We start from the raw sequence: 12,967 nt of genomic DNA, 5'->3' as shown, positions 1-12,967 counted from the left end.
AGAAATTGATGCATCTCTTTTTCTAGATTTTGAATTCTCTCTTGCAAATTGGTCCTACTCTGATTAGGAAATTGGCTGTTTCCATCACGTCGAATGCTTGAAATATATCATCAAGATTTTTCTATCATCCTAAGGATATTATTTCTCTTATGTAATAGAATGCTGATAATTATGATCTCATGTTGAGGAGATATACTTGCATGAATTTTACATTAATTTGTTAGTTTATTTTAGTTTGCTGATGTCTAATGTAGATGTTAGATTTTGTTGAAAGTAAGACCAAATCCTGTCTATTTCCTGAGAGAAAGTGGTTTATGTCTAATTTGTTTTCAATTGGATTATGCAACTCTGAATCTTTCTGTGGACAGAATGAAGTGCTATGGATTCTTCGACTTCAGCTGCCATATACAGAACATCTGCATCAGTTGGGTGGTGATGTTTTGTCTGTTCTTGGCAATTATTCCAACAGGTTTCTTGCTTACATAACGTTTTGTAGATTACATTTTAGAAGTTGAAAGAAGACAAATATTTGATGGTATGTTACTATTATGACTTGCAGTGATTGTACTACTCTGGCTTCTTCACCAGAAAGGTCTTTTTGATCCTCTGTATGACTGGTGGGAGGATCATTTTTCAATTACTGAAGATAAACATATGAGTCGTAGGAAGCACAGTTACGATGCTGACCCATTAGGAAATCATCATAAGAGAAGAAGTCATAAGAATGAGCCAAGGCATCATAAGCATCATAGAAGGCACACAAGGTTTCAGAATGACCCAGGCGAGAATCTTTTGGGAGAAGCTGATTATCATTACTACCTTCATCATGTGCACAAGGATAAGCATAAACATGGAAAAACCAAGAGCTCAGGTATCACAAAGCCACATCATTCAAAGAAGGGGGAGGACGACCACATGAGACATCACAGACGAATAAATGAGAGAGAAACCTTGGGAGGACCTATCATAAACAAGAAGAGAGGTGATAAAAATCAAGAGGAATATCTAAGGCACAAACATCCGATCTTAAATGACCCACATCATAAGTGGCAAAGCAAGTGGGAAGAATGACTGAAGCTGGTTGACAGTGATTGTCAGAGCCTTGCAGCTATCTCATGTACAGAAGATGTTAAATTTGTTTTTTCTTCTTTATAATGTGCTTTTGACCTCTCCTAACTTACAAACTAAATGTTCCAGGGATATTTTGCAGGGAGAGCAGGGTTCTGAAATATGGAGGAGCTGGAAAAAATGAACTCTCTGATTCTAGTAGGACTTCTTCATTCAAAACTGTACCATGTATTGACTTTACACACTTTTTTGTTTTTTCCTTCTTCAACAACAACTACACTTTGTATTTAAATCATAAAAAAAGAAAATAAAAGAATATATATATATATATATATATATATATAGGCGTCATATCAGTAAATTTTTGCAAAATTTCCCCAGACTAATTTGCTGAGTTTTTTCTTTCTTTGTCCCAGCATTCTTTCAGCGGCAATATCTTCTGCTGCTTTGAGAATATCCGGGTAAGTTTGAATTCCTGGTATTGCCTTCAGCCTCTTTTTCTGACTATCCCATCTACCATATGTTGGCTATAAAATCTTCTCATCTTTTTCCGAGATCCTAACGTGGTAACCGTTGGGAAACTGTAAACCAGGAGTCCGCACTGTGTTTCCTCCTCCAATTGTTTGCCACCTGACAGTTATTACCAGTTATAATTTATAACTGATTAGCTTCCTCTCTTCCTTTCTCAAAGATATTAATGCAAGTTATGTTCCTACCTGTATTTGGTCACGAGGGAGTGGAGAAAGACAGCCATCTGCACTTTAGTGAAATCTGTACCAACGCAAAATCTCATACCACCACCAAAAGCCATGAAATTTCGAGTTGCTCCATTTATTTCTACTCCCTGTATTCCATGAATATTTCATAGTGGAGTTGAGAATATCACTCTATGATAACACACAACCACTTTTATTTTCTCTAACCTTTAGTGTAGTGCAAAAATAGTACAATGAATAAATTATGAAAGGCTCACCTCCCATCTCCATGGATTAAAGTCAAGGGGATCTTGATATTTGGCAGGGTTTAAGTGTACAGCTGGAGGACAAACCATAACCGCCCAACCAGCTGGAATGGTATACCCTGCATCAGATAAGTATTATATTAAGGTATGTTTCTATGAGTAAATCTGAAGCCTTATTCACAAGAAGATGGTGGTAAAGATTTTTAATCATATACCTTTGAAGTTGATATCTGTTAGTGTTTTCCGGAAAATAGCAGGAACAATATTTGCCAGTCTGACTGTTTCATTAATAACCTACACATCCAGTATAATGAAGAATGTTCTTAGTGCTGGTTACTAAGAATACTAAAAATGGAAAATCAGTTTTAATTGAAATACCTGGAATGTAAATTTCATTGATTTATATTCTTTCCATGTAAGTCCAGAAGCTGGATTTTCCCTGCTTCTAATTATTGCCTCATGTTCCTCCTGAAAGGCATTATGTACCCGTTAACTCTGGCATATAATGAGGTTGATAAGTTAGGAGAAGATTAGCCACACTTACTGTTAATTCTTTTAAAGCCAAAGGATGATCGTGAAGAAATTTAGTGGCTAAAGTTATAGCCAGAGAGGTGGTCTCGAAGCTGGCAAAGAGCAGTACAAACATCAAATCCAAAGCTATTGCCTCTGTGAGGATTATGTCATTCTTTTGAAGTTCTTCTAGGACATAATCAAAGAAATCAGTTCCTTCCTTCCTAGGCTTTGCTCTTCTTTCCTCTAGCATTGTCTTTAGCATCTTCATTGCCTTCTTTCTTCCCTGATGATCACCTCTAGAGTCAGTTCATCACTTTAACAAGTATATGGGCACACCATTTAACTGAACCTCATTCTTGTACCAGATGGCTAAGTTTAAATATTAGTATTAGTACCTGTAAGCACTTGTGGTAGGCTGTTCCGGGAATGTCTATAGGAAAGGAAATCAACCCCTGTATAAAAGCTACAAAACTTTCCCGCAGATTTTCTGATGAGGTCTCAGAATCATAGCTGATTAGCTTTTTGGCAGTTAGATCAAATATCATCTGCAGAAACACCAGGAAATAAACTGATTAAAATTGAGAACTTTATGATATAGTACTGAAGGGAAATTTTGAAGGGGAGCCTTGGTGCAACTAATAAAGTTCCTGCCATGTGACAGGAGGTCACAGACTCGAGCTGCGGAAATAGCCTCTTGCAGAAAAGCAAGGTTAGGCTGAATACATATGACCCAATATGGTCTGGTCCTTTCCTGTATCTCGCGCATAGTGGAAGTTTTGTGCGCCGGGCTCCCCTTTATTACTGAAGGGGAAATTTTGGCTAACTTACATTGGCAGTTGCTTCCTTCATCTCTACACTTGTCTGACCTGACCACCTCTTCAATTTATTTTTCGCCACCTCTTCAACCTCAGGCAGCATCTTTTTCAGACTTTCAGAACCAAAAAGGTTTAGTACCATGTTCTTCAAGTACTTGTACATGAAACCATGCAAGGAACCTACATTTTGCCTTCCGAATATCTCAGTGAATGTATCTGGATACCAGCTCTGAAACGACTGTCCCTCTTGCTGAAAGATGAAGTAATTTAGGTCCGGGTCTGTAGATACTATAACAGGACGTCCCACCACGCTAGTGCGGAAAATCGGCCCATACCTGAAATAAATTGCCAAAAAGTAATTTACTAGGATGGTAAAATGAAGTCCAGTAAATGTCAATTTGTATTATTACTACTAAAATATTTAAAACCCAAAAGAGTGGATTGCATTAACCACCTTTTCATCCTCTCCTTCACAAAGGGAGCAATATCTAATGTTGTATTTGGGGTAAAGAACTGAATGGTCTCGCCGAGTAACGGCCAGCCCATTGAACCTGGTGGGAGTTTTCCATTGCATCTGGGATTCCTCCAGTTGTAAACCCAATGTATAATGATCAAAATCAGAAAAGCCCCAATGGACATACCAACTGATATCATCTTAGTAGTAATATGAATTAGGTGCCCCTATAAGTGCAAATGTATGTTGCAGGCAGGTATACAATAGCTTGATAAGAGACTGAGAAATTGTTCAAGGAAAAAGAGATGTATTGTTTTTATTATCAAAAGGAAGAAGTGGAAGAGTAATGGTAGGAGATGTTGAGAGAAAAAGACTTGTAGAATGAGAAGAAACTGCTGTCATGTACTCCATATCCACGAGGAGTAGTTCTTAAATAGGCAGGCTAGAATTACAACTAATTAGAATAATATTTTTTATTGTTTTTTTAAGTTGGTTGCTCAAAAAAAGCTGTACTAGTAGTTGGAGATAAGAATAGTATAGCCAGAATTATTTTGCGTTGAGAATACCCTCATTCTTTTGTCAACGGCCATATTTAAAAAATTGTTAAAGAAAAAGCCTAACATAACGATGAAGCTTACACGATCCTTCCTCTAATTATTTCTCTCTCTGTTTAGATAATCTTTGAAAGGTCTTAAAACACAAAACTGAGGGAGTACCTGCATACCTTTAGGAGCTTTATTAGGAAAATCAATAAATATTTCCTTAATTCACAAATTTAATTGGGTGAAAATTGGATTTAAAGTCATCTCTTGCTTGCATAATTTAGAAATATGAAATCAATCATCAAGATGGATTACAACAACTACAAAATCTAATGGTTGCATCAGCTACATCAAAAATCTTCCCAATATCTAAGTTAAATACTGTCTTTCAAACAAACTTAATGTAAAGAATTAAGATTCAATTTAGTTTTTACAATATTTAGATCTCATCTTAGATCTTATTCTTCAGCTGTAGTTGGTTATACCATGTCAAAGTCTGAATCTTAAATTACATAAGCAGTGATTCTAATTGAAGTATCTTAGATATTGAGGCAACAACTGTATCAGGTTCTCTACTAAATTATCTTATCTTGTCCTTTTTGTAACATTAGAAAATACCAAATATTGCACGGTCTATTGAAACCGTCTTTCTATCTTTGAGATAGGCATAAGGTCAGCATATATTCTTTTAAAATTTCACGAAACTAATATACATTTTAAAATTTCACGAAACTACATTGTATATGTTGTTGGAAAAATACTAAAACCGTCCATAAGCTACATTGCTTATATTAGCCAGAAGTAAAGACTTCAATTCCTTGATCACTTGTTCCTAAACTAGTATAACTTCTTCATCTTCGTGACCTTCATTTGCTGGAAAAATCTATAGATATATTTGCCTCTATTCTTTTAAAGTAGACAATCCGTTTCCACCTCTACTCTTCTAAATTATCTTATCTGACAAAATGGAAAATTTAACTATTATTTTGCTCTACAGTAAACTCTTTTTCATTTTCAACACATAGAGCACCACCCCACCGTCGAGCCGCGGGCTCAATCCCACTAAATAATGAAAGAAAGGTAGGTTTACTGTGGATAATGACCAACCATTATATACAGTTTTAGCATGCTTCATCATACTAATCCTGCATTTTTTTGTATTTTAGTATTATAATAATCTACTTAAGATTCATGTATTAGACAAAAACAGAAAGGAGACAATGAGTTTATCAAACTGTTTAACTCTTAAACTAAACCAAGCGCGGGAATCAAAATCTTTGTCTGGTTCTTGGGATTTTTATGACTAAAATAAACTCAACTCGTGTGCAGACTGAACTGTTTGGGTCAAAAGGGGGGGTCCATTTGTGCTAACTTTTCATTTTTCAAAAGTGTTCCTTTCTGTCACTATTACAGAGAAATTTCTTCAGGAAAAATCCTAGTTATTGCTGGAATGGTATGTCATTGGTGCTGTACCAATGTACCAATTTATCGGTGATTTGTTTTAGTGGAAAAGTTTAAGTGAATACAGAGAAAAAGACCAAATTCTGAATGGATTGTTTAAGAGGATGACACAGATGGCTTAACTGCCTTTTACCTTAGGCTTATGTGGAGGTGCAGAATAATGACAGCTCAATTTGACTCTTGGTTTGAACTTTATATTAAAATAAAAAATAAAAAATTAGTACCAACTCTATAGATTAAGAGAGATAATGAAGTGCTTAATGAAGTCAAATTCTCTGGACCTTGTTAAGTACTTATTTTTTTAAGTAAACGACTTTTTCTTCTAAGTATATTTTTTACCTTTTTTTTTTATAATCCTTTTGGGGCTTCTAAGAACCGACACAAAAAGGTCCTACTTGTCTTGATGGTGTAAAGCACAGATCTGTACTGGAGACCCACCTATTTAAAAGCCAAAATCTCTCCACCTGGTGTCATTTTTTTCTTTTTTAAGTAGAATGCAATTACCGTAAAAAAAAATTGTTTCTTTAGTTTTACCCAAGAAATCCAGAGTAAATGGTTTGATTTTGTTTTTGTTGGTATAATTATTTGGTAGTACTTTCTGTCTAATAATACTCGGCACTTTTAAGAAATTATAATGGTAATTTTATTATATTATCTTTTAAATAAAATAAATACAATATAAAAATTTCATAGAGAAATAACTAAAATTAATGATAAGAAAAAATTATGAACTAAGTATAAAATTATTTATTAATTTTATAAAATGAACAAATATTAATATTGAACATCTCAAAATAGTATAGTAAATAACAATTATTGAATGAAGGGAGTACATGGCTCAATAATTAATTAGAATAACTCTGAGTAGATTCAATAAGGGGCATGAAGATATGATTTTTAAACTTAACTCAATTTTAAAAATTAACTCAGGATGATATGATTATTCAAAAACATATAAGAATATTATAACTCAATTCTATTGTCTGAACTATGATAGATAAGAAAAAAATATCGTTCCAAATATGTTTATATGTGCCCCAGCAAAATATTATGACAATGAAATTGAATATGTAGTGGGGATTGAGAATTTGTGGGAGGTCGGATGTGAGATGGTCAAGGGGTAAAGATAAAATAATGAGCTTAAAATGTAAGTTATAGAACTTATTTTCTCAATTTTTACTAGCAAAGTCATCTCATTATTTTTAAGAAACGTGGCTTCCTTAACAAGATATATTGAAATCAACAAATATAAGAAAAGATTAAAAATATTTATCTCTATACCAAATGCACCTAAGAGTAGCATTTGACTTTTAAACTTCATACCGCAACGGTCAAAGTTGTGAAATAGTTTTTGGTCAGATAGTTTATTTCTCTTTTTGCTATATTTTAAGTATGTTTTTACCCCTAAACTTGTAAGGCATGGTGCTTAGAAGTTACTACAACTTCTGGAGTTATTAAACACTTTTTCATACACTGCCTACTGTTGGTCTCCCTATATGTCGAACGTCCCTTGTTACTTGTCTTTTCGATCACTCGATGGGCTTAGTCTCCACCAAACAAACCAACTCATGTAAGTATTAATAAAACATCGTCCAAGTACAATACTTGATCCGCACTGAACCTCCTCCTTCCTAACTCGGGGTCATTCTAAATTCTAATAAAAAACAAATTCAAGATCTGAAGTTCAAAGTTAATTATATAATATAATGTTGACCCTCTTATGTGTGAAATATTATTTTCTTGATAGTTATTATATTAGTTTTCTCATATAGTATAAGCTAATTTGTCAAACCCTATTAAAATATTTATTTGTTTTATGATTTGTCATCGTTTATGCCTTTAAGGTTTATAATTGTTAGTTTCAACAACATGACATCGTGTGATTTCGACCCTATGAATCTATGATGCTATAGTTAGAAAGGGGAAAATGAGAGAGGGAGCCTAGCTATATGATATGTAGTAGAGAATTTTCCTTACTTGTGGTACTGTTAGAATTGTGCTAATCGTATATATTTTGTTGAATACATTCCTATAGTCAAATTTACCGTTCGACAGAATAGCGATTAATATAAGGATAGAGAATTATTTTGACGGAGAGATTTGACCATGAGTGTGTTTGATAAGGACAAAAATATTAGTGTATGCATGTGTGAAAATTGAAATCCACTCGGAACTAGTATTGTACAATATTTTTTTGAAATAATATTCCTTCCCTTTCCTTTTAAAAAGGTTGACCTAGTTGACTTGGAACAAAGTTTAAGAAAAGAAAGAAGATTTTTTAATCTTGTAGTTCTAAATTAAAGATATATCAAATGTACTAAAATGCCCTTTAATCTTATGGTCTTAACATGTCACGTGAAAAGTTAAAGTTAAAGTATTGCCAAAAAAAAGGGATCATTCTTTTTTAAACAAACTAAAAAGGAAATAGGGACATTCTTTTTGAAACGGAGAGAGTAATAAAAGAATCCATTGATACACCGACGAGTGTAGAAATTCAATTATGGATATTCAAAATTATACATACGTAAGATACAGTCATCATATCTCTTTATATAACACCGATCTTATAAGTACATTTTGTTATAAGAAACAAGTTTTCCTTAAAACCAATCTTTTAATAATATATTTTACCTGTCTGTATATAATAGGATAATTCTTGTCTATAACAACAATATTCATCATCAAAATAACAGTACCAAGCGGAGCGTGAAGTAAATAGACACCCAAATAATAATGCCAAAAAATAGTGAGAAGACATGGCCATTCTGGAAACTAGCCTGAGCACGTCAGTGTGGGTAAAGAGCACATGCTTTGGAATTTGGAAGCACTCAACTACCACCTGTAATATGCTCACACTATTAATAAGTATAAAGTATGTATGTATATTCTATATACTATATAATGCATATCTTTACTTGCAATTTATGTAAATATATAGAGAGTATATGGAAGAAAATAATAAAATTATATTAGCAGGAGAAGGAGATGATTGAGGAAAAAGTTGTACCATTTGTCTGTGCCGTGCGCATGGGGAAAGTATTTTTTTGAATGAAACTCAGGACAATAATCCTGGTCAACTGCCTTTAAACTAGTTCCCCTCTTCCTAATTCAACTTCACAATTTATGAGTCCTAGCTGCTTTCACCTGCTCATGCATGGTCGAATTCAAAATTTAAAATTTTGTATCCTTAAGATGCAACGTCTTCCTTGATCATACATGAATACAGAATATTTTGTGCATTGAGTTGTCATAAACATTATTTTTTTAGCTTTTCATCAAATGTTTAGTATCCGGGGCCGATATATTAATTGGATAAACCATTCCTTACCAAAAACAGTTACTCCATTCACATAGAGCTCAAATCTAAAACTTTCTAGTAAAGGATGAAAGTACTCAGTGTGTAAGCTTTGTGTGAATATGTTTAATAATAATAATCAGATTTAAGCTATATCGCATGGCTTTATAGAAAAAGGTTATATCTTCAATTTAATTGACTCGATTATATCAGATTGTTATATAAATCTAATTTTTCAGATTACTACATCATGCATATTATAAGGCGTTACCTATTATTGTAGTTGCATTTAACAGAACGGTGTGAAAAGTGTTTACGCTACTAGTATACAAAACTTAAAATATACTTATCTAATTATTCAACTACATTACTACTGAAATCATGCATGATGCAACTACTCTCAGGTGTTAAAAAGCAGTCAAATTGATTGCTGAATCTCTGTACCTACGTTGACCAAAAAAGGAAAAATTTACTTAGCTAGAGCATAGCTAAGATCAGGTTCCAATCTAAGCAAAAGCAAATTGAACAAAATAAGAGATTTGAAGATTTTGCGTCCACGATCTGAAGAGGTTACATAATCAGTACTATTAGATTGTCAAAATAGCGTCAATTGCTCACTTTTTGTCTTATCTTTGAAAAATAGTTGTTATCCTGAAGTAATTTTTACTTCCACAAGTGACACTCCGTGATTATATTGGAGTTTCACTTATCGAAACTAAAATTTCATAATCATGTCTATTTTGCAATTACAATATGAAAGCTAAAAAAAGTGAGTATTTGTAAATTTTATCCCATTTATTAGGAGGTTTTCATCAAATTAAGTCATTATATAAAATAATTTATTAAAATAATACGTTTTTAAAAATTTTACAAAACTAATATAAACGTATTTCACAGTAACGTTTTAGGGTATATTTCATTTTTTAAAAGCTGACGGCGTTAGGTTGATATACGTTACTCATAGTAGCGTTTTACTACTAAAACGTTAAACATTATTGAAAGTAATGTTTTATATCTAAAACGTTACAGTAATGTTTTAGGAGTAAACGTTACTCACAGTAACGTATATCAACCTAATCCATCAGTTTTTAAAAAATGAAATATATCATAAAACGTTACTGTAAAAAACGTTTATACTAATTTTGTAAAAAATTTAAAATATATTATTTTGATAAATTACTTTATATAATGATTTAGTTTGATAAAAAATTCCATTTATTAGGTTATGTTGTCTCGAAAAGGAATTCCGTTTAAAGAGACCATAATTCGGAAATAATAGAACTATGAACATGTGCAATTGTGCATCAAGCTCTATGCATTTTGATCCACAATTATGGAAGCAAAAAAGTTGCCTGTGGATCCCATGGGTAATCTTGAAAATGGTATTCCATACAAATAAAAATTTGCTCACATAGTTCTCGTGGTTTGACTTTTGACTAGTTGGGTGCTAGTTTTGAAATCTTTAATTCGTTGAGTATAAATACAAATAGGTATTAAGTGTAATTTGTATGTTTAATTAGATAAAATAATTACTTTGGAGATAGAATTTAATTAGTGTTCACTTATTGTTCTTTTGAGATATTATAAAAATCATTGCGTGAATTCTTGATGGTCAGAACTCTCCATCTCAATCAATCTCCTTTGAATTAAGACAAGATGTGACCCTGAAAATATCGATCTTGACCCAAATAAATCACCTCACAAATTAAATAAAGTTGAGAAAAACTTTAAGATAAATTATTCAAACCCCTAATCTGCCATCAATATGAGACTATAATAAGGTCTTGTTATCAACATAAGATATATGATCACTGTAGAATTTTATTAGAATTGGGTATTGTGGGTAATATGTGGTCATTGTGTTATGGTTATTTTCCTCCCAATCTTGTCTTACATTATACTAAGTCAAAAGTCAAAACCAATCTAATGCAAAATTTTGCAATCTTTAAATATATGTAGTGTTCATATATGAAGCATTTTCACACTATAATATATTAAATGTTATTGGTAATGACAGGAGTAGAAAATTAATTTTGTTGTTTTATATATTATCCGACTCAATCGTGATGATTGGATACATAAAATAGAGTAATTTGGAAAACTTGGTCGATTGTCAGATCTTATATTAACATAATTATTCAACACGTTAAGTGTCCTAGACTTCATATGATCAAACTTGATCAGTAAATTAGTAAATTATAGTATAAAGAATATATACAGAATTATACTTGATTAATCACCATATAACTCTAATTTGTACTTTGTTTAGTCAGATAATGAGTGTCTTATTTCTATGTAGACACTTTTTATAATGCTAATATATTTCTTCGTAAGCTTAAACATCATCACTTTTTTCTTTCTATATATGCTTGGCCCTCGCTCCCCCATCTCTCTATTATCAGAGTCTGTTTTGTCTCTTTCAAGTGGGTAATGAATTATATGTTTATTATGCTTATACAATGACGAATTATATATGTTCAGATGTTAAAAAATAATTTTAATCATTCAGTGTTTAGATCTAGAGCCAACATCTTAATCTTTTAGGCATACATTCAACTTTAATCGTCTTAATCTTAATGAAAATAAATGAGGTGATTAATTTTGCTGATCTGCTAAATGTGTAATTTTGCCTTTAAGAGTATCTTTGATTGTATTAGCTCAACAATTGATATCAAAGTCAATAATTCGACTAACAAATATGCAAATGGGGGATTGATGGTGTAGGACTCAGCTTAATGCCTTTGCACATGATCCACGAGTCTTGGAGATTATTGAGTATGTGTGAACAAAGTCTTGTGTAGAAAGTAGAGAAGAAAAAAAATTACTCATAAAATAATAGAGTACTCTTAATGGTTTGAAATATTATAAAAAACGGATAAATTTGATTCAAAGAGAACGATAGCACACCATATTCAAAACATTTAATAATTATTTTAGTCCAACACTTAATTTACCAATAATCAAAAAAGCCAACGAATAAAGGAGAAAAAAATAGAGATCGATCGAGAGAAGTGTTGAATCTAATTCTAATATCACTTGTTAGGACCGAAAATAAGTAGATGTAAACGCGGAAGCTAGCAAAGCGAATCTCGAAAGGCCACGAGTAAGAAGACAACGAGAAATATACCAAAAGACACAAAAATTTAATGTGGTTCGGTCAATCGACGTACGTCCACAAAGAGATGAACAATTCACTATAAATATGAGAGTACAAAATACAGAGGAAAACAACCTCAAACAATTCACTCAGAATACATGGGAGGTTCACGCAAGTGATAACGTATCAAGCTTGTGACCCACAAATTCTCCCCTTAATCAAAACTCTCAAAGCCCTTAAGACTACATTGTGAATGTTGATTAAGTTAGAAGGAACATTTCTCTATTTATAGAGTTCTAAATCTTTTCCTACTAGAAAAAGGATTAATTTAGAAGGAACATTTCTCTATTAATATGAATTCCATTCTACCATTAAAATAAGATAAAAGATAAGGAAGAAATTTGAATCAGTACACTAAAAATTAGAAAATAACATATAATTCAATAGGTACTAGGGCATAAATTGCCTTACTGCCACTAATATTAGAGTTTGACAATTTGTTCTGCTCTGCACGTTTTAATGATAAGAAATATAATATAAGTTCCTTCTCTCCTCATACATGCATATAAATAAAATCTACTAAAACAATTAAAAAAACGTTTCGTTCGCAGACAAATTACGCGAAAATTATAGTGTGAGAATTATGGACTGTGATCTTATATTTTAAGGTAATAAACAGAGACTATCGAAATCCAAGTTATTTTGCTCAAGTGTTTTATCTTTGTATAAATTATTACACAGTAAAAATTAAAAAATTATAT

The 12,967-nt window shown here is 32.3% G+C and overlaps 2 protein-coding genes across 7 annotated transcripts in view; one reads left to right on the top strand and one right to left on the bottom strand.

Annotated features, from left to right (window-relative positions):
- LOC101265357 (protein HAPLESS 2) overlaps positions 1-11,699 on the top strand; it is a 28,149-nt gene extending 16,450 nt beyond the window's left edge. Inside the window, exons 17-22 of one of the 6 annotated variants that reach the window (XM_026032430.2) lie at positions 369-469; positions 560-1,117; positions 1,211-1,266; positions 1,485-1,529; positions 2,089-2,174; positions 8,463-11,699. In XM_026032430.2, the coding sequence (XP_025888215.1) occupies positions 369-469; positions 560-1,071 (613 nt within the window). In that variant the 3' untranslated portion in view covers positions 1,072-1,117; positions 1,211-1,266; positions 1,485-1,529; positions 2,089-2,174; positions 8,463-11,699. Of the gene's footprint in view, positions 1-368; positions 470-559; positions 1,118-1,197; positions 1,297-1,484; positions 1,530-2,088; positions 2,175-8,462 lie in introns of all 6 variants that reach the window. The other 5 variants (XM_026032428.2, XM_026032429.2, XM_019215073.3 and 2 more) reach the window with 5 other exon arrangements.
- On the bottom strand, positions 1,007-8,467 carry LOC101265665 (cytochrome P450 87A3). The gene is made up of 9 exons (XM_004246079.5): positions 3,812-8,467; positions 3,371-3,692; positions 2,938-3,087; positions 2,574-2,825; positions 2,408-2,497; positions 2,245-2,323; positions 2,042-2,148; positions 1,785-1,912; positions 1,007-1,698 (listed from the first exon to the last, which is right to left on the bottom strand). Exons 1-9 carry the CDS (start codon positions 4,009-4,011, stop codon positions 1,596-1,598), a joined length of 1,431 nt encoding a protein of 476 aa, XP_004246127.1. The 5' UTR covers positions 4,012-8,467; the 3' UTR covers positions 1,007-1,595.
- Positions 11,700-12,967: the final 1,268 nt, after the last annotated feature.

Source organism: Solanum lycopersicum, chromosome 8, assembly GCF_036512215.1.
Source record: "Solanum lycopersicum chromosome 8, SLM_r2.1".
NCBI classification, from domain to species: domain Eukaryota; kingdom Viridiplantae; phylum Streptophyta; class Magnoliopsida; order Solanales; family Solanaceae; genus Solanum; species Solanum lycopersicum.
The sequence above is the reverse complement of the archived record's forward strand: the minus strand, read 5'-3'. Positions and strand labels throughout refer to the sequence as shown.

Excerpts from the sequence above, each read along its gene's own strand:
- LOC101265665 (XM_004246079.5), bottom strand. The coding sequence starts at position 4,011 with ATGATATCAGTTGGTATGTCCATTGGGGCTTTTCTGATTTTGATCATT. Across the intron at positions 3,693-3,811 it reads GTGAAGGAGAGGATGAAAAG|GTATGGGCCGATTTTCCGCA; the intron begins GTGGTTAATGCA and ends AATTTATTTCAG. Across the intron at positions 1,913-2,041 it reads TTAATCCATGGAGATGGGAG|GGAGTAGAAATAAATGGAGC; the intron begins GTGAGCCTTTCA and ends CATGGAATACAG.